At 48.0% G+C, this 18,809-nt stretch overlaps 7 protein-coding genes across 8 annotated transcripts; 3 read left to right on the top strand and 4 right to left on the bottom strand.

Moving 5' to 3' along the window:
* Nucleotides 1-1,328: 1,328 nt before the first annotated feature.
* On the bottom strand, nt 1,329-3,702 carry E1B28_002319 (uncharacterized protein; the record flags this gene model as incomplete). Its single annotated transcript, XM_043159231.1, has 10 exons — nt 1,329-1,649; nt 1,707-1,796; nt 1,869-1,955; nt 2,032-2,208; nt 2,277-2,284; nt 2,348-2,537; nt 2,620-3,205; nt 3,284-3,506; nt 3,590-3,621; nt 3,689-3,702. The coding sequence occupies 10 exons, from the start codon at nt 3,700-3,702 to the stop codon at nt 1,329-1,331; spliced, it is 1,728 nt and encodes a 575-aa protein (XP_043002830.1).
* A 668-nt stretch (nt 3,703-4,370) lies between these two features.
* On the bottom strand, nt 4,371-5,027 carry E1B28_002318 (uncharacterized protein; the record flags this gene model as incomplete). Its single annotated transcript, XM_043159230.1, has 5 exons — nt 4,371-4,399; nt 4,461-4,594; nt 4,656-4,708; nt 4,768-4,803; nt 4,941-5,027. 5 exons carry the CDS (start codon nt 5,025-5,027, stop codon nt 4,371-4,373), a joined length of 339 nt encoding a protein of 112 aa, XP_043002829.1.
* Nucleotides 5,028-5,291: 264 nt separating this feature from the next.
* E1B28_002317 (uncharacterized protein) lies at nt 5,292-6,873 on the bottom strand (the record flags this gene model as incomplete). Its single annotated transcript, XM_043159229.1, has 4 exons — nt 5,292-6,251; nt 6,306-6,534; nt 6,587-6,678; nt 6,739-6,873. 4 exons carry the CDS (start codon nt 6,871-6,873, stop codon nt 5,292-5,294), a joined length of 1,416 nt encoding a protein of 471 aa, XP_043002828.1.
* A 1,722-nt stretch (nt 6,874-8,595) lies between these two features.
* Nucleotides 8,596-11,415, top strand: E1B28_002316 (uncharacterized protein). Its single transcript, XM_043159228.1, has 13 exons — nt 8,596-9,388; nt 9,443-9,518; nt 9,569-9,639; nt 9,691-9,899; nt 9,950-9,989; nt 10,050-10,276; nt 10,339-10,375; nt 10,449-10,477; nt 10,540-10,612; nt 10,667-10,890; nt 10,960-11,042; nt 11,100-11,216; nt 11,277-11,415. Exons 1-13 carry the CDS (start codon nt 9,163-9,165, stop codon nt 11,356-11,358), a joined length of 1,494 nt encoding a protein of 497 aa, XP_043002827.1. The 5' UTR covers nt 8,596-9,162; the 3' UTR covers nt 11,359-11,415.
* A 178-nt stretch (nt 11,416-11,593) lies between these two features.
* E1B28_002315 (uncharacterized protein) lies at nt 11,594-14,021 on the top strand. The gene is made up of 2 exons (XM_043159227.1): nt 11,594-11,712; nt 11,783-14,021. The coding sequence occupies exon 2, from the start codon at nt 11,790-11,792 to the stop codon at nt 13,551-13,553; it is 1,764 nt and encodes a 587-aa protein (XP_043002826.1). The 5' UTR covers nt 11,594-11,712; nt 11,783-11,789; the 3' UTR covers nt 13,554-14,021.
* A 1,023-nt stretch (nt 14,022-15,044) lies between these two features.
* Nucleotides 15,045-16,855, bottom strand: E1B28_002314 (uncharacterized protein; the record flags this gene model as incomplete). 2 transcript variants are annotated; one of them, XM_043159225.1, is made up of 7 exons in its annotated part: nt 16,654-16,855; nt 16,507-16,592; nt 16,264-16,454; nt 16,133-16,202; nt 15,844-16,058; nt 15,643-15,764; nt 15,045-15,560 (listed from the first exon to the last, which is right to left on the bottom strand). In XM_043159225.1, exons 3-7 carry the CDS (start codon nt 16,280-16,282, stop codon nt 15,045-15,047), a joined length of 942 nt encoding a protein of 313 aa, XP_043002824.1. In that variant the 5' UTR covers nt 16,283-16,454; nt 16,507-16,592; nt 16,654-16,855. The 2 variants fall into 2 exon arrangements, with proteins under 2 accessions (XP_043002824.1, XP_043002825.1); XM_043159226.1 differs by having other exon boundaries at nt 16,264-16,336.
* Nucleotides 16,856-16,998: 143 nt separating this feature from the next.
* On the top strand, nt 16,999-18,160 carry E1B28_002313 (uncharacterized protein). Its single transcript, XM_043159224.1, has 4 exons — nt 16,999-17,473; nt 17,537-17,624; nt 17,695-17,718; nt 17,779-18,160. Exons 1-4 carry the CDS (start codon nt 17,287-17,289, stop codon nt 18,020-18,022), a joined length of 543 nt encoding a protein of 180 aa, XP_043002823.1. The 5' UTR covers nt 16,999-17,286; the 3' UTR covers nt 18,023-18,160.
* The last annotated feature ends 649 nt before the right edge of the window (nt 18,161-18,809 follow it).

The raw sequence follows: 18,809 nt of genomic DNA, 5'->3' as shown, positions 1-18,809 counted from the left end.
CAACTTTATCTCCGAGAGGCGGGAAATATTAACGGGATAGCTGGATTCTAAATCTACGAATGTTTTCATATCGAGCACGATAATTTCTTTTCAAGCCTGGGTCAGTAAGGACCAACAGCAGTATACATTATACCGTTAACTCATCTGCGTAGTTCTCTATCCGCTGGGTATAGAATACCTATAGATATAGGCCAGCACTTTCATCAACGGCTGTCAACTTTCATTATTCGACCTTCAGCCCTTCAGCAATACTAAAACTTCAACTCGAGTACCTTGATAGGATCGCCACCAAATTCAGCAGTGACCCACTCGACTGCAGCTAACCAGTCCTTCAAGAATTCAGGCTGCCCTTATCTTCAGCCCCGCGCGGACTGAGGCGAAAATTCACTCTTCAAGGCGAAATTGTACAGGACAACAGCTGTGGGTAACCGGGTAATGTATCAGCCGCAGTCATGCCCGAGATTAAGGGTGATGCATTGATAGCTCACCGAAGAAGCCACTCCTCTACCACTCATAGTCGATTTCCGCGAACGGAATCTACAGGACGAAAAATGGTTGAGGGTGCGACAGTCTTCCGAGCGTGATATTCTATAGGTGCATTCATAAATTGTGAGAGATAGTCTTGAAAAAATATAAAGAACACACCTAAGTTGATTGCAAGCGAATCGGATCAAACAAGCCACGTCGAAGATCGACCCGTTGAGTTTGAGAACGGGTTCATGGAGTTGTAGGTGTCTAAGAGAAGATTCGGCGTAAATAATACTTAAAGAGTTTGAGGGTAGCTTAGCATGAAGACCAGCGCAAAATTGAGGCACTGTACTTTACATCCAAAGAATTCGAGAACTAAATGCCAGTGGGTACATGAGTCAGGTGTGCCAATTAGAGCTGATGGTCTGAGTTGAACATGCACATTCAAGCATCGTTCAATGAAGTGCTGCAACATTCGAAGTGCTCCAGTCGACACAGTGAAGTTGTTTGTCTACAGTAACGTTGCGAGAAATTGCGAGAAACCAGACCGCGTGACTGATTTCATATGAACTTTAGGTGACCGTGCAACATCTAAGGTTGCTCTTTCTCAGGCATTTTGACTTTTCCGTCGACCACGTTCCGAAGTGGCCCCATTCCGAATTGGACAGCTCAACTCACAAGATCTTCTCTATTATGACTCTTTCCGAAACTAATACAAGTTCTCGAGATCTCCACCTAGAAGTGGCTTTTGAACGCTGTGCTACGGCTGATTTACTCCACCCATTTTTGTCTTGGCCAGTTCGCGTTAAGTTACACCTACAGGTGTTCTACATCCCCTTTCAGTTCTCCCTCCCCAGCCGTCAAGCCTTCTGATATTCATGCCCACAGTCACCGAGCTTCCCAAACACCGCCTCTGCTCGTTTCTCCAATTGAAGCTCTTCCAGTCGTGCCTTGTCCTCCTCGTCGAGCGCGAAGGAAAAGACCTTGACGTTCGAGTGGGCATTAGAGGACACTCCAAGTCGAGTTCCGACGATGACGGCCCCAACCTCTGGACGATCAAGCACCCATCTTGTAGCGACGTTGCTGATCTCAACATTGTGCTTATCTGCTATCTCCTTTAGCGTCCACAGCAGGCGTTGAAAATCTGCCCAGGTACCCCAGAGGAGTATCATGTCAAAGTACTGATAGACAGCGTTAGCCTCGTACGGCCCGTGCTAGAGTAAAACAGGTTCACGTACCTTGCGCTGAGAGGGCGTCAGCTGGGGCGTTTCAGAATAAATATCTGGAGCGGCTCTCCCTAACCACTTGTGTGACAAAAACCCGCCACACTATAAGGTGACCCCGTTGAGAATTTTATCGTTCGGTCGGGTAAAGCGGATACACGTTGAAGTGACACTCACGAAAGACCCATAAGTCAACAACTGAATACCATACTTGCGGCATACGGTGGACATGTGTAAAAGCGGTCTACTATCAATCATAGAAAACTGGCATCCGCAAGGGACAAGAGAAGTGAATCTATTTTAAGTGGGTTATTTCCAATTTGGGAATAAGGCGACTAACCTGAACTTGATTAGAGACGATCCCCAGTTTGCCAGTCTTGTTCAGGAGGAAGGTACAAGCCTCCTCAAGGTGCCTGGAGTCGAAATTGCAGACTCCTATTTCGGAAACGATATTCGGGTGTGATCCGGTTAGCTTCACCAGTTCAAGGAGGACTTTGAGGTATTCTTTGTCTCGATACTAGAGAGAGATAATTTTGAGAAGCTCGTCGAAAAATAGCTGAAACAAGCATGAAACCTACGTCGTACCAATGGAACTGTATCAAGAAACCCGGGAACAGTGAGTTTCCAAATGTCACAAGGATTCACAGAGGCCGCACGTACCTGCAACATTTCTAACTTTCCGCCAACACGACGATAGCGCTCCATGACTGCTTCCAGCACAAGCTGTGCTGTTACCGGCTTTCCCAACGGACGAAACACACACCACTTAGTGGCGACCACCAATTGTTGGCTGACATGTTCCGGTACGCCATTCCGAAACGCGCCGTAGATGAGTTCTGCGTCACCCTATTAGATGAGTAAAACAAAGGGTGTCAGTATTCCGTCCCCGTCTCCCGATATTCCAATGTTCAGTAATCATAATACGCACATAGTGATCTGCCATATCAGCCGCTACGAGTCCCGCCTTTACGAGTTGAGCCAAAGCCTCGTTCTGTTTCTCACTAGACGCAGATCCCCATGCTGGCGAGGATAGCTGCCAGAGTCCAGTTATTAATCGAGGCATCTTGACTGTCCCGAGATTGGTGTATTCCAACTTTTCAACCTGAGCGGAGTCGATAGTTGTCAGCTCCAACACATTAGCACCGATGTCATTGCGCGATGGGCGTGACGAGAATGATATCCCTGAGTCCTCTGCCAATGAGCACGCGCTCCCGTTTCCGTTTCGATCCGGGAACTTGAGCGATAAAAGATCCTCCACCTGTCTTTGAGCTCTTCGGAACGGATAGGGAAGTGGCGGGACTGAAGATGAACAGTATGTTTCACACCCGTCCAATGCCGACTGAAGTTGGATGAGGGATGAACCATGCTCTTGAGTAAGATTTGGTTGGGATTCCTTGAGGGCTTGTACGGCCTGAACAATGTCCCCACATGCAGACTGAAGAGAGACGTCTAAAGGATCGTCGGCTATCCAGCGGGCTTGTGATTCCGGGATGGCTTTGACGAAGTGTGTAAGACTGATTTAGGGTCATTGGGAAATTAACTCAGTACTGGGAAGAAAAGAACCCGGACACGGGGAAGCGACGACAACTTACTACGGGAATGATTCGATTGCCAATTTACTTGAGAACAGACATCTCGTCGAGGTAAGAAATTCACTATGACGGGGGCGGTCGCCTCCGAAAAGTTCACAGGGAGGTATTAGTGGTGGCGGGGACTCTAAGAGTCTCTTGCGAACATGTTCGACAAAGACGGTTTGGGCAGTGAAACCTTGAGAGATCATGGTCCGTAGTGATGACCTCAAAATTGAGGCAGGCACTAAAAAGAGGACCATCGTAACGAGGCGGTAAGGAAAGGGTTGTCATTAACACGTCCCTGGGCGATTCAAAAGGCTCACTCACGATGAGAGATAAGGACATCATCCATCATATTGCTAGAGTTGGGGGGCAAATCACAGTCAGCGTATCCCAGAGAGCAAGAAAGACAACCAGAGTACTCACACATGGCCAACCATTGGTGTGCAGTAAGAGCGACTGGTACTTTAGTCTGAAGTCCAACCTATGTTTCCTTGCTTTTTAAAAGGCTACGGGGCGGAGGACGAACCCGGCATGGTCTTGAATCAATAAGGAGAAATCGCAGCTGAATGACGAACTGCACTGCCCTCTTGTAAATGCCAAAGATATCTGTCTAGTCAGGACTCAGATCCTTTGGTGTCATAAACAAACTGCCAGTTGCGCATGCCAGCTATCCCCAAAGACGTGATCCTGCCTTTCATCCTATGAATTTGTCACGGCTACCCTGTCGACAGTCAATTAAAGCAACAGTCCCGGGAAATGAGCGCCGTACGGATGAGTGATGAATGGAGGATGTATTCCAGTCCCAGTCCCGTGGCACAGACACTCAGACGTCTAGGTGAGGATTTGGCATTTCACCCGTGCCGGATTCAAGCACTACTACCACCGGTAGGTAGGGTACGTAGTGCTTAATTGCATGAGAGCAGGCCCAGCGTTCCCGGCGCGTAATCGTTCAATTGCAAGACAAATCAGCTGTTCGTCTAAGAAACCGCACATAGAATAGTCATGTCAATATTTCAATATTCAACCGTGCAGGAGAATTCTTTGTTCACCGAACGGTCTCTTTGCGTGTAGCGACATAGTAAAGTCTTCCCGACCCTTTACTCAGCTAACTTTTTGACCTCGTGCGTCGCGAGCCTAAAATGGAAGAAGGAATGAGTTTCAAGTTGGGGGCTGTGGGTACAGCAAGATTTCCGACCCGGTGTACGGGCGCAAGTCAACCCACTGTCTATTGCTCTTCGTGTGTAGGCGCAAGTAGTAGCGTGTAGATGATGGTCCGTCCGTATCCATGTGTTGCTTTGCACAGGAATTGAGGGTAACCAATAACCGACGCTATTGCTTTATTTACTGTTGCCCAGGTAAAAATATACAAGCCAGATGACGATGTACTTACGACTGTTGTTGATATGAACTGAGTTGGCCACTCGTAAAAGCGAACATAACCTTCTATACCAGACGTCAATCAGAAATGAGAAATGCTATGTAATTATGTAGATGACACTGACCTTGAAATGCCCCCTCTCAAATGAAGGTGGCGCGGTCTTTCAACGTCCAATCTTCAACGCAACAATCTGTCTGAACAACATATCTCGGCGGGAATGCGTAGCCAACTGCATGGGGGAACATGACTAGGCGCCTTTTACTTCGAGTCTCGACTCCAAATTTACCCCTGCAAGACCTTTAGTTGCGAAACGCCATCCCAGACGGGACAAGAGTCAGGATACCAAGGGCCATCGATAACACGGAAGCGACATTCCTTCACCATAACACCCGTACTGACTTAAACCAAAGGTGATAAACCCTTCGTCTAAACCTAATTGCATGTATCTGGGAAAAGCGCAGCTTCATGTATCGGAGATCATGTCTTTCAATCTGTAACCAAGGTTCGAATCAGGTCCATCTTAAGTTCCAAGAAAATCAATGGGATTGTAGAGGATCGCGGCCATAATAAAATAACGAGTCAACCAAGTCCTAGATTCAATAAATGACGGATAGATAAACCCACATATGTAATCTTCCTCTTCCTATTTTACATTTCCTTCTCTCCTTCTAGTTTCGGGCGTATGTGCATGGCCTTGGCGGATGCATGACTGATGAGGGTTACCTCACCGGCCCCGGCATGCGGCTGTAGCTCCTCGTTCTTGACTCCTCTACACCTCAAAGCATAGTCGCGACACGCCTCCCTACTTTGAGTAAGTTCCTCATCGTCGCGATCCAACGCAAAGATATTGAATCCTGGAAAGTTCTGTTCAAACAGCGCCTTCAAATTGGGCAGGAGATCCTTATCAGGGGCGTAGGTCCCGCTATTATTATCGAAAACCAGCTCCCACTCCACTTCTTCGTCGGGGATGGCATCCGAGAACGCACCCCACCCACCCTTGGGGCGTGGATGGAACTCGCCAGAATACCGCACAGCCTCAGCGCAGTTAGCGTGAAGGGCATGTTTCGAAGCGAAATCGACGAAGAAAGCTGCGCCTGTTTCGGAAAACCGAAAGGATTCGTCTTCGGCCGAAATGATGTAAGTGTACACTGCTGGCTTGACTCGTTTAGCGAAGGGACCAGGACTAGAGCTTCTGGCTAGTCTAGTCTCCTCTTTCGTCAATTCGGTCTCATGCCATGGAATACGAGCGATCTCGGAATGGAGCAGCTCCATAAAGTCCTCTCGTTTCTCGATGAGGCCGAAGCCATTATAGGTGCTCCGTGCGTAGAGCATGCGATGACCGGCCTGAATAGGAGATCGTACAGCGATGGAAGCGGGGCCTTGGAAGATGCTTTGTGCAGCTTTGTACTTCCGATTCCAAGGTTGAAGATGATCCTGAAAATGGACCCTGACACCGACAATATACATCTTCCAAGTGGAGTACAATCTTCCATTCTTGCCTTCTGAATTCGTGAATAAACCGACGGTAGGTGAGGAGTGTCTAGAATAGCGTATGGGACCATCAAATAAGAAGGGATATTGCTTGTCGTTTGAGCGTTGTGCATCAATCTGTGGCCAGCATTAGTGGAAAGAACTGGTTCGAGAAACTGCAATTACACACACCTTCAGCCAGAATGTACCCCTATTGTTCCTCCTTAATAATGGTCCTTCAAGTTCAACTTCTTTCGCTCCTGGTGCCACGGAGCATTTGAACTTTCCAATGTAATCGTCATGCGGGGTTCCGAGGTCTTTGTCGAGAACTTCAACACTGAGATCGACGGTTGAGGGTACGTTCTTAACACGCCAAATTTCGTTCCATACAGGCGTTAACGTGTTGACCTTCACAGTGGAGCTAGAAGGGTGAATTGACTGAGGATTTCGGTCTGAGATCTACGGAGACTGACACGAATGAAATTCGATTATCCAACTTTGCAACGAAATAAGGATCAGCAGACCCAACAACATCCATCTTCGGAAGACCAGATGCACCAATGAACTGTATGGAGAGCAATTAGACGTCAAATACTACTGAACGATTCAGACGACGACAACCCACCTGAATTGTTAGATCGACATATGGCACATTCAAAAGCTTCTCCCCGGCTAATGACTTGGATACAGAGGCCATGTCGCGAGCATTCGACTTGGCATTGTGTAGGGTTTCTCCGACGCGCTCCAGAATATGAGACATGCTGAAAGGGTTTCGGCGGTTTGACTTGACTTTCATCCCAGAGAAGGAGAAAGAAAAAAGCTTAGATAGGAAAGGTGAAGTAGTGAGATAGGGCTGCTTACCGTAAAGTTATGAAGAGACCCAGAGTCTGTAGCAATAGTAGTAACTTATGTAACAAGAATGAAAATCAACCGAAATTCATCGTCCCAATTCGGCTATCTCGGGAGCGCTGACCCGAGCTCGCCGAATATCGTCCGAGTCGTTATTGCGAGCGGAGCGTAGCGGAGCGTAGCGGAGTGAGCAATTATACGCCCAGGAGAGGTCAGTTGCGTGAGCCAAACATGAACAAACTGTCCGGTTCGACCGCAGTCCAAGTAAATTTCGTGTTTCTACTTATATGGATACTTTTTCTTGTCTTAAACTCTAAGTACTGTTAAAGCAGGATAAACACTTTCTTTCCCAAAACCTCCGAGAAATTTCAATAGAACGACACAAGAACGACATAAAGTTTGCTACGAGGTCGTGAATTGCGATAAGATAAAGATAACGGCTCGGCCCGCTTAGCCGCGGCTGTGCCCTTCTGCTCTAGGAGTTCTATGCTGGACCTTTGTTGCATTGTAAAGAATTAAGCAACGTCCACTGAGTTTATAGTCGACCGGGCATGATGACATGCCAGTGGGATATCACAGCGAAGCGAGCCTCTGTGGGCCTCCCACACTCAATATTAACTCAATAGGGCTCAGATCTTAGTGATTCGTACACCCGAAGGGTCGCATGGCAAACTGATAGGCAAGCCGGCATAACTTGCCGATCCCAACACACCTGCACGGACGCCTTTCTCACTGCAAGGTGTAGGGGATTGACGACGACGACGATTCTCGCACACTGTCCTTTTTGTCTCCAATAGCGCTAATCCGCTCTCACGACGCATCACCTCAGACGGTGTTTGATACCATATTAGCGCTCTGTGCTCAATAATTCACCTGTAAATAGTCTCACATCTGACGCCTTCTCATGCATATAACAAACCCTTTGACTCTCATTATACACCAACAACATACCCTTCGATCGAGCTTGATTACATGTAATGACTATGACTATCAATGGGCAGATTTGTGAGGGCGTGTTGATGGGGTGTGAGGAAGAAAGAAGCTCGACGGCTTCGCCATCGGCTGACATGATCACATGTTGTCACGGCAAGGGCTGCCGGCTCGCCTACCAGTTTGCCATGCGACACTTCGGGTGTACGAATCGGTAAGACCTGAGACCTCTTGTTATAACTTACAATGCGTTTACACATCGTTTACGCTTCGACAAATCACCTTCTTATTTGAACCACTTATCAGCAGTGATTGGGGACTTGTTTTCTGCGAGTGAAATCTTGTTTTGAGGTCAGAAAGGATATTCGCATTTGATCAACATTTGATCTGCGTCCCGACTGCTGTAGTTTGCTCAGTGCTCACCCCAGCTTCGTGAAGGCCGTTAATGTTACTGTGATGCGTCGATTTGTCTCTGCACTACCGTTGCTCGAGAACCGTCACGCAGTACATGGAATGTACATTGCTACCGATCCATTTGAGCAGTAAACTGCCGGAGTTCTGTGGGTGCGAAACTTTTGCGTATCCGGCTAAGGACTCACAATAGATCGTGGTCAACGAGTACTTGAGCTCTCAACCAATGCGAACCTTTCTCCATTCCACTCGTTACGGAGCGGCCAGGTTTTCAGGCTCTCGTGAAACCAGGCAAAGGCAACTCGCTGGACATCATAACCCGTTCCAATTGAACCCAGCATAAGTGAAAGGAGGGCTATATCATTACTTTACTTTAGTGGAGTCAAGCCTGCATTGGATTGAGAGAGAACGTTGGACATCAGCGCTTCCACAGCACCACCTTAGCGCTCTACCTCCACGATCTCCCCGACGCAGAATATCGCTCCTATCAAGCTCTCGAGCTCTCGAAGGATCCTCGTAACGCCAGATACGGAAAGATAAAGATTCGACTTTTGCGGTCGTATTGCGATTGGAGAGCCGGCGCGGTCTCCTTCTGGAACATGCAACTGGCTGCAGCCTGTTTATCGCAACACGGGACGCACTCCTCTGACTGGGTCTCGTCGTGCATAAGGACACATATAGTAGATTTTCTGATGATGGAAGGGGACTAGTTAATTTCGAGTCAGATCTGGTGTTCATAATTATGGCAGGCCAAATGTCACCGGGGAATAAGTGAGTCAGCTCACCTCCACCTCCATTTTCCTGTTCCGCACACTCTCGACACAAAAACCAGGAAAATTCGACGAACGACGACCTTTCAATGACGAACGAACGAACACCTCTTATCTCCGAAGAAAATCGCCATATCAGCCAACCAATCTCAACTACACAAGAGCGCATAGAAGCTCAATTACCGGAAAGAAGTCAATCTTCGGACAGTCTACCCAAAAATGCCCGGGAAGCGCACAATATCATCTATGAACGGTTTTCGAGGAGGGAAAAGGCGGTGGTAGTATCGATTGTATCATATGTTGGTATAATTCCTCGTACGTCTCTCGGTTTCGTCCTCTGAACTGAGTCTAACTCTTCTTCCGTGCTAGTGTTCGTGTCAGGAACTTTTTTTCCATCGATACCGGATATCGCGAAAGATTTGGACACCAACGCAGAAATGGTGAAGTAAGTTGCTCACTTTTTTGGAACGGATGGTCCCCTTACTTTTCATCCAGTCTCGCAGTCAGTGTCGCCGTACTCGCTGCCTCAATAGGGGTTTTTATTGGTGCTTCATTCTCAGGTTTTTGTACGTACATTCAGTTTTTTCTGTTGAATCTCGCCTTGAATTGCTGCTCAGATGGTCGGAGACCGGTTTATATCGTTGGTCTTCCCTTCCTAGTCATGGGATCCCTGCGCGTAGCAATGTCTAAAACTATTGAAGAATTGATGGTCTGGAGGTTCTTTCAAACGATTGGAGTGTCGTTTGGCCTATCAGTAGGAGCAGCTGTCATCGGAGATTTATACAAGCTTGAAGAGAGGGGTACAGCAATGGGAATTTTCTTTGGTGTGAGTGCACATATACCACGTCTTCCTGGCTGACAGTAAAGCTCTGCTAGGCATGTTTGATCGGTCCAGCGCTGGCACCGGTTGTGGGAGGTGAGCTACCCGTCGAATCGACATGGTGAATTATATTGCTGAATTCGTGCATCCTACAAGGTCTCGCTGCACATTACGCATCGTGGCGAGTGATGCAGGTCGGTCTAGGTGTAGGGGGACTCGGAGCATTCGCATGTGTCCTATTGTTTCTCCCAGAAACGAGTTTCCCTGGGACCCGAGGCATCGACAAGCGCAGGGCAGAGCTTGGTACGGATGACATTCCCTTCACGATCCCGAACCCCTTCGCGGCAATCGCACTTCTTCGAAGCCCTAATATCACCGCGATAGTAAGTTGTTATCATGTCATCCCTGGGTTCTCGACAAGTGTTGATCGACGGTTATCTTTCAGTCTCTTTGTGGAACGGCTGTCTTAATGACGGATTACGGTGAGTAATGAAAACATACAGAAAGCGTTTCGCATGTATTCATTGCCATCATATCCATTCCTTTACCTTTCAGTATTACTACTCCCTTTACCCTATACCATCGTGAGTATCACCTATCTATTGTCTTTGCTTTGTGTGATTCGGCGCGCTGAACACGGTCATAGGCTAAGCGTTACGGAATAGAAAATCAAGCTGTCATCGGATTGCTTTATGCGCCCATTGGTGTGGGGAACTTTGGTGAGTCGACCAGCCTCCACCCTCTTACTCGCGCTGATTCCATACATTTCTCAGTTGGAGCACCGCTTGCGGGGTGGCTTTCGGATCGAGTATTGAGAAAGATGCTGAAGAAGCGTGGTGGAGTATGGTGCCCAGAAGATCGATTAAGACCCACGTTGTTGGCTGCAGCGGTATTTGTACCGCTATCGGTCCTGGGGGTCGGAATCATCGCTCACTACGTGCCGGGACCTCTGGGCTTGACCCTCATCATGATATGCTTTTTCTTCAATGGATTGGGGGTGAGTTCTGACTTCTGGAATTCCCAACATGAGGTTTTCGCCTGTACTGAAAATGAATTCATACCTCAGGTAGACATGGTTCTCAGCCCGTGTTCAGCATATGTTGTAGACATCATGCATTCCCGCAGTGCCGAAAGCGTGGCCGCTACCAGGTAAGTAGACGAGACAACATCCTTGATAACGTGAACGTTTGCTGACGGTACACGTAGTGGTCTGCGTTCTCTTCTGATGTCCATTAGTGTGTCTGCTATCGCACCGTCAATCAATCACTTTGGTATTCTGTGGACAAACACCATCTCCGCCTTGATTGCCTGGGCCGGATTCGGGTAATTTTCTCCTTTCATATCTCTTCGAATTCCCACTTGTTGACTTGCTCTCTTGACTAGTCTATTATGGACGGTGATAAAGTATGGGGAGACAATGAGGAACTGGGTAAATGTAGGATACTCTACCGCAGAAACCAATTAGTGAGCCGCTGCCAGTCATGAAACGTGAATAAATACTTGAAAAAAGAAGAAAGGTCGTAGAAACGAGAAAGTTCTAGCATCAAGGAGAACATATAAAGCTGTGAAGATTGCCCCAATTAGTGCCTCGAGGCGTCCGTAAGGAGTTCGGACCTATCACCGGCAAACCGCGGCGGATTATGTAAGGTGACATGTGCCAGCAACGATTCGGATATGGGCGGAATTCCGTGGTTGGAGTTCCTCTGTCATTACCACCACGACCTCCATCATAGCCCTTTTACCGCTTGCCAGCCTAGCGGTCGATCCCCTGCTTTATATCATGAACTTCATTGTATCGCGTTAAATCAGATTGTTGTTGGTCAGTTCAAGATCAAACTCGGCGTTGACTCGGTTTTTTCTGACTTTTTTTTTTGCCTTTTTTTTTCAAGGACTCTAATGCTTCCTACTGATAATATGAAGGTCTCTATTGACCCCACGAACCTTGCCTATGAACCCCCCTTCTACTTCATTCCATCTAATTATTTCTCAACTCTGCCTTCGACATCTCAATCTGATCTCTTTGGATTTCATTGTAACAACAATTTTGACTCTTCGAAACAATTTTCATTCCGACGTCGATATCCCCATCACCCCAAAGTCGATGTAGCATCATACCCCTCACCACCACCCACCGCCTCGAACCCGAAAAGAAGCGTGTCTTTACCATCTCTGTCAACTGGCAGCGAAAGTTTAACTGGCACGGACAGCAAGCCGAGGTCCTTCGGCGGAATTCTGGATTCGCCACTGGTGGAAAATCATATTTCTACCAATAATTTGGCCCTCATTTCTCCCCCTGCGTCCGTTCGAACGCCGACTTTGCCTTTGCCCTCGAACGACGATGATTTCGCGAGCGACGAGACGTTAAAGGATGATCAACAAGCCTTGCTATCCCCACTTTCTCCGGAGTGGACGTCTTCAGCAATTGAGGACCTACACCACACAAGTGGGCCGGATGGAATTGTGTTGCTGTCCTCGAGTCATGATGCCAGTCATGATTTTTATAGTCAAACGCACGAGGATCCACTGGAAGACCTGTGGACGCCACAGTCCAGTGAGGTCGAGCTTACTGACACGAGCGAAAATATCCGGCCTCGTTTCTCCGAACCACCTACCTATGACGCAGAGGAACCCATCTCGTTTCTTCCTCGTTTTCCCCATCCTAGCTCACCCTCAATATACTCCTCCAGTATGGACATCTCCGAGCCACCTGATTCCCCTTCATGGTCTCCTTCCTCTTTACCCGAGCTCGAAATGGACGATGGTGACTCGGATAGCGATACCCTATTGACCCCGCCCTCACCGTCATCCAAATCTCTCTCTCTACCTGGAGCGGAGTGTGAATATGACCTCTTCGACAGTCATATGGCCTGGTCCGGTTCAGAACCTGATCTCCTACAAACAGCCGAAGAAACCTCGCTATCCTCTCTTAGTATCAGTCCAAGGCGAAACCAAGGACTTTTACTTATTGACGACGCCAATGACTTTCCCACCCCTCGTTCTCCTTCACCCGACAATTTTGATTTACACCCGTCTGTTTACGCCAATTGTTCGGATCCCGACGTGGCAAAGTTGGTAGCGCTGCGAAGGAAGTCACAGTTAGCCGAAAGGTTTGCGAAAGAAGTTGAAGAGAGGTCGTTGTCTCAAGGTTCTATGTTTGTGAGAGCCGATGCCAGGAAGAAGCGGAAGAAAGAAAAGGAAAGGGTGAAGGAAATCACTGCAATGTTGAGGCTCAAGTTGGAGACAAACCTGCCATCGAATGAAGAGGCAGGTGATGTTGGGAATGAGGGCCACCGTTGTCATTGTCCGTCTCCTGAAGTGAAAAGGGCGAGGGCAAAAAAGGCCATTTCGAGTATACCTCAGTTGGTTGCACGAATGACCTTTCGTAGAAGGGACGGTTCAGATCGACCGATAACGCATATGCCAGCGCCTCCGAAGCCAAAGCCGTTGTCTAATCTGAGGAAGTCTTGGGGTGCGGATGATGAGGACAGCGACGAGGATGATAGTGATGACTATATGGGCTTGGATGATTCGATAATGGCTCTGAAGGGCTTCGATGATTTTTCCTCGCCACCAACCTCGCCGGCGACCACCGATTCATCTTCAGACTCTGGATGGCCGATGATGATCGACGAAGACTGTGAAGGATTTAGCGAAAAGTAATAGAGGTGTTTTCTACGCCTCGCGGGAGTGGAAATGAGGAATGGTACGTTAGCCCTCCAGCTTTCGTCCCCTTTCCCCGATTTGCATTTCCTCGCTCCGATGAGTTTCAGATAGATGTTTCTCGTTTTTCCTTCACTTGCTCTGTATCCTTTTTCTTACGGACGGATATTACATTGACTTTGGGGTTTCTCGCATTGGCTCTCTTTTTGCTTTGCTTTTGACTAATGTTAATACACCGTTGTTTTGTCTCTTCAGGAGGTTCGAAAGTTTGAACTCATGAAAGCAAGACCAGTTTCAATCTGATCAAGTCCCCTTGACGCGAATAAAGGAATAACAAAGTTGAATCGAGTAAGGAAGAAACATAGCTAAGTGGAGATCCAACATATCTATGAACGAATGTACTTTTTTCCAGTAGGCTTATTGACTATGCCTGAAACTAACAAGAAACATTGAAACGCCCTGTTCCTGTTTCCACGAGGCCTCGCGGTCCGCTGGGTTTAGTCCCCTTTTTTCACTCATTGTGGAAAGTACTGGCCTTGATAGTCATACAAATGGTTTAACCTTTAATGCCTTTCGGTCACAGGCGGGCTTTGAAATTCAACGCTCGTTGTGGATCATCTGGTCAAGGAACGTTGATATCCGTCCAAGCGCGCGGCCGCACAATGAGCGGGAACCAATATCATTTTCTCTCTTTGCTATCAACGGATGGCATACGTCCATGACACGAGGCTCTAGTTCTTGCTAGGCTGGGCTAGATGAGAACTCATGATTCAGACGGGGTGCAATTCGTCATCTCGCGGAGCCCCAACTGGAGCCCAAACTTGTCGTTTTCTTTTCTCTGTTTTTTTTTGGCTTCTTACTTACCTACGCCCTTTTCGGGATCCCCGAAAGCCCGGATGCCCTCGGAGCTTGGAGATCTGTCGAAGATATTGTGGATACATTCAGTGCGGTAAAAGGCAAGTGGTTGAAACGGGACGGGACGTGCACTGTCCGGAGTGACTTGTGCAAGTGACCTGCTAGAAGTAACTGACTTGATAGCTTCAATTCCGAGCGTACTAGCACTCGTGTTTCTGAGCAAGTCTCGTACTCAGCCAAGCTTTGCCCGAGTCACATCTCGGGCTGCGTGACTGGATAATGACGACGGGAGGGCGGGTGTTTGATGATATCCCGCCTTGCCAACTCGGGGCGGGTTGGAGCGTCGCGAAGTCCGGCATTCAACACCTCCAAACTCTAAATGTGATTCTTCAAGCCTTCGTACATTTACAGGTTTCATCTCGGGAGCTGGAGTGTCATTCCCGCTCTTCATCCTGCTCGATATCAATTTTAGGATGTATATCAACTCGGAGGAGACACTAGTAATCTAAGACTACTTATTTTTAGTTTGTTATCATCACAAATAATTTAAGGTGCACTACAACATCCGGCTCGTAATCATAATACTACAGCAAATACACCGAATCGACAGGACAGAACAGGAACTGAAGGATTCCCTCAAGCTGGTGTTCCCCTCGACTTATTTTGCCTCCAAATCTCTTCATCCTCTTCCCCGTTGGTCAAGTTTGCAGACCCTTTCTGATCCATGAAATCCAACATGATGGGTTCAGACGTGACCCCCACCCCGCCCGTCGTTGTCGTCGCTCCCCTTCCACGACCACCATGTGGTGGATAATGATCATCACCAGTAACACCATGACTGACCACCCCAATAGAAGTTGCAGCACCACCCACATTCGTCAACGTAGCCGAACTAGACCACGTCCGTTCATGACTTGCCTTACTTCCATCTCTACTGATTTTAAGTTTTCTAGAAGCAAAATGAATAGCAGTAGACATGAATGATTTGGTAGGGACCGGTTTATGATCGTGGTCGCCGGCATGGCGGAGGAGAGCAGTGACGACGACGGGGACGTTGGCGACGATGAGTGAGACGCAGTCTTCGACTAGGGCGGAGATGATGACTCTGATTCCGCCGGTGGTTAGGATGTAGGCTGCGTGTACGAGGGAGACCTGGTGTATCAATTTTAAAGTTAGAGTTGGACTTGGAAAAGAAGGAGCGCTAGGTTCGGGAGGAAAGAAAATAAAAACTTACGATGGTGGTCACGATGCATGTGGAAAAGATGACGATGAGTTTTCGGCGTAGTGCCTTGTCCTGGAGGTGCAGGAACACTCTCAAGGGGGCGAATAGTAAAAACATGTCCGCAAGGATATCAGCTGTTTTGTTAGGTTTGAAAGAAGAACACGGGTTAGTAAAGTTGACGTTGAGTCAGATTAGGAACACTTGAATGCTCACTAACGAGTTGACATATTGCTACTTGTTTTGTTAGCGGACATTGCGGGCTGGCCGCGTCCTTCCACCCCGGCATAGGTTCACAAACCCAGAAGAGCTGAACGATCATCACGACGACGGCGATGAAGTAGATGATTGAAACGCCGATGTAAATAAACCGTCGCGATGGATTGGGGTCAATGCGAATAATACTGAAAATGATAGATATCCGTGATGCCCTGTGAGAAAAAACGAAGAAAACAAGAGATGAATGAGATGGAACAAAGATGGCAAACAGTCGGTTAAATTTTACCAGATGACAGTGTAAAAGGTGATCGCCATAAGATAATACGCCGCGAGTCGAGACAGCTTTGAGATGTCGCCTTGAAGACAATCAGAAAGTTGGAGGTCAAAGAGTGCTCAGAAACACTTTGTAGGGCTTACTTGGATTCTCAACGTGCATGAACACGGCCCCTATCTGCGCAATGAGGGTAAGAAGCGCAAATGCTGCCCATGCCTAGAAAGTACGTATTAGTCCTCTTTTCGGACGTAAGATGAAAAACGCGTCGGATATCAGCGGAACCAGCCCACTCAACCCCACTTGAAAGCGGGAAATACGAGTGCGAGCGCGGTGTCTAGCTCCCCAAGTGGGCCACAGTGCATCCCCGGGTGCTATTATTCACTCACATCGTCAATCCACCACCTCCCCTTCCGAATCCACAGTCGATATAATGTGGTACATATCGCGACAAACGCGCACACCGACTCGGTGACTGATGAGTCGATTTTATGCGTCAACCTATGTCCAATGCGTAAAACTAGGACTGGACCTACTTTTGATTTGGACCAGAGGGTCCTTGGCGTTGATCATAATATGGAGGAGGAGGAGGAGGAGGAGAATATTAGAAAGGCGAGGAAAGCGGCAAGCGAGAGTGGGTGAGAAGTCGAAGCATATATACAGAGGCCATCGCTATTTACAGTAATATCTACAAGTAGAGCATGCATCGCGCGCTGGCGTTGAAGAAGCCGGTCATGGGAGCGCTCGTCAGGATCTTGTTGACACGCTGTCATTGTGCCATGATGGGGATTTTGTGATTTTTCCACGCCACCAAACTTCGGCAGCACCGGAGGGTTGTAATCCGGATGTGAGAAAGTCCGGGGAGATCTCTCCATGGATTGGTTCACACTGACCCATCCCAATCAGCTTCTTCACTTCCCACTACCATCTCTCACAAGATTGCCGCTTTTCTTTTGCGTTGTCGGACCTGGCAAACGATGTGAACTCCTGATCTTCATGGGGAGTCCTTTTGCCGCCTCTCAAACATATCCCCGGTTTCGCCACACTTTCATCGTCAGGGGAGATTTCGCGTGTCAAAATGGAGGCTAGCGTGGGTAGCACCAACAGTTAAACATGCTTGCAGCCGGTTTTCTTTTTTGCTACAACTCACCCAACAACCCACTATCATCATGAAGCTCGTAACTGCTCTTTTTTTCGCCCTCTCCATTGTGGCAGAAGCGAAAGCGCAAGATCTGTACCAACCGGTTCGTGTCGACAACACCACGCTATGGGTCAACTCCATAGTCGGCAAGAATGGCGTGTCGACAGTAGAGTGCTGGGGTATTCAGCCTCCTTTCGTTGTTTCTAGTCAGGCAAGTTTTTCCTCTTCTTTGAAACTGATAGGTGCTAACGAGGTTCCGAATCATGGTCTATAGCCAGGAACTGTGGGGAACAAAATTTTGCAGCTTGGACAATTGTCCAACGCGAGTTATTCGGTGTTTCCAGACGGTCACCCCACTGATGCAGGGTACTGAGTGGTTTCTTCTTCGCTTTCTACTGTCCAACGATCTGACTGGAGTTCTTTTTCGGGAACATAGGTTGCATAATGCGCCTAACGCACAGTATGCCTTTTTCCCTTCCTTATAATGAAATCCAGCTAATGTGCTTCCAAATCGAAACAGATGGGTCGTCCTTTTGAGTGGTTCAGGCAATATCAACTTCCCTGACTCGCCATCCACACCAAACCTTACTGTCAAAGCTCCCGAACTCCTCATCGCGGTCGATACACCTGGGACATCTCGAATTGGGCACAGGTCTGTTTGGGAGGCTGGAACGTCTGTGATTCAGATGCCTTTGGCTCCTGGCTTTGTGCCTGGACATAAGACGATTAACGGAGCTTGTCCGCCCGTAGCCCCGAACCATTGAAAGAGTTTGCACGTAATATCGAGTACATGTCGTTTTCCCCCCTGGTTCCTCTGCCATAGGGTGGAAACTCCGTAATGTTCTGTCAAAATAACTACATGTATATCAAATTGTCGACCAATGGCTCATGTGGTTTTCCAATAATGGCTTGCGGGTGCGTTGGCATGGGTGCAATGGCGGTAATGTCAACGGTCTATTGAATATGGTGCGTACTACATCCCGGTGGCTGCTATTAATCACTTCACCACCGTGATGATCAATACTCGCTATGCCAATGTTACTCTCGCGCCAACAGCGGGGGGGGGGAAGAGAAATATAACCTGTCGAGGTTTGAGTTACATCCCAATCATCCATCCACATTATGACCTTGTACAATTAGTTCGCAACTCGTTTGACAACTGGATTCACACCGCCAGTTACTTATTCTGGCTGTTTTGGGACACAGCTCAGGAACTGGAATCTTCCAATCGTTATGAATATGTTGAGAACACCTCGAGTCCGGGAGAGCCGGGCGGACGTATATTGGGAAGTATCACGGCCTATCATGACCTTCAGAATCCCAATGACGGGATCGTTCAACGTTCAACAGCGTCGGATCTCTGTGTTTTCTCATTTTCGAACATGCTCTGATGTATCAATTCGTTTGCTGCCTCGGGATGTAAATCGGTAAGTTGTTTCCTCTGTTTGCGACTCGCGAGCAAGAAGTACCGTGAGGTTGAGAGACCATTACAGTACCCTTTTTCTTGTCACTCGGACTCGAGAGAATCGAGGCTTATATATGTATGTATGT

The sequence above is a fragment of the Marasmius oreades genome, chromosome 10 (assembly GCF_018924745.1).
Source record: "Marasmius oreades isolate 03SP1 chromosome 10, whole genome shotgun sequence".
Taxonomy (NCBI): domain Eukaryota; kingdom Fungi; phylum Basidiomycota; class Agaricomycetes; order Agaricales; family Marasmiaceae; genus Marasmius; species Marasmius oreades.
This window is presented reverse-complemented; position numbering and strand designations above follow the sequence as displayed.

Bases quoted from the DNA above. Each gene is read 5' to 3' on its own strand.
- E1B28_002316 (XM_043159228.1), top strand. From the start codon at position 9,163: ATGACGAACGAACGAACACCTCTTATCTCCGAAGAAAATCGCCATATC. The intron at 10,891-10,959 runs GTGAGTTCTGAC...TTCATACCTCAG, and splicing joins TTTTCTTCAATGGATTGGGG to GTAGACATGGTTCTCAGCCC. The intron at 11,043-11,099 runs GTAAGTAGACGA...CGGTACACGTAG, and splicing joins GAAAGCGTGGCCGCTACCAG to TGGTCTGCGTTCTCTTCTGA.
- E1B28_002315 (XM_043159227.1), top strand. From the start codon at position 11,790: ATGCTTCCTACTGATAATATGAAGGTCTCTATTGACCCCACGAACCTT.
- E1B28_002313 (XM_043159224.1), top strand. From the start codon at position 17,287: ATGAAGCTCGTAACTGCTCTTTTTTTCGCCCTCTCCATTGTGGCAGAA. The intron at 17,474-17,536 runs GTTTTTCCTCTT...GTCTATAGCCAG, and splicing joins CGTTGTTTCTAGTCAGGCAA to GAACTGTGGGGAACAAAATT. The intron at 17,719-17,778 runs GTATGCCTTTTT...AAATCGAAACAG, and splicing joins CATAATGCGCCTAACGCACA to ATGGGTCGTCCTTTTGAGTG.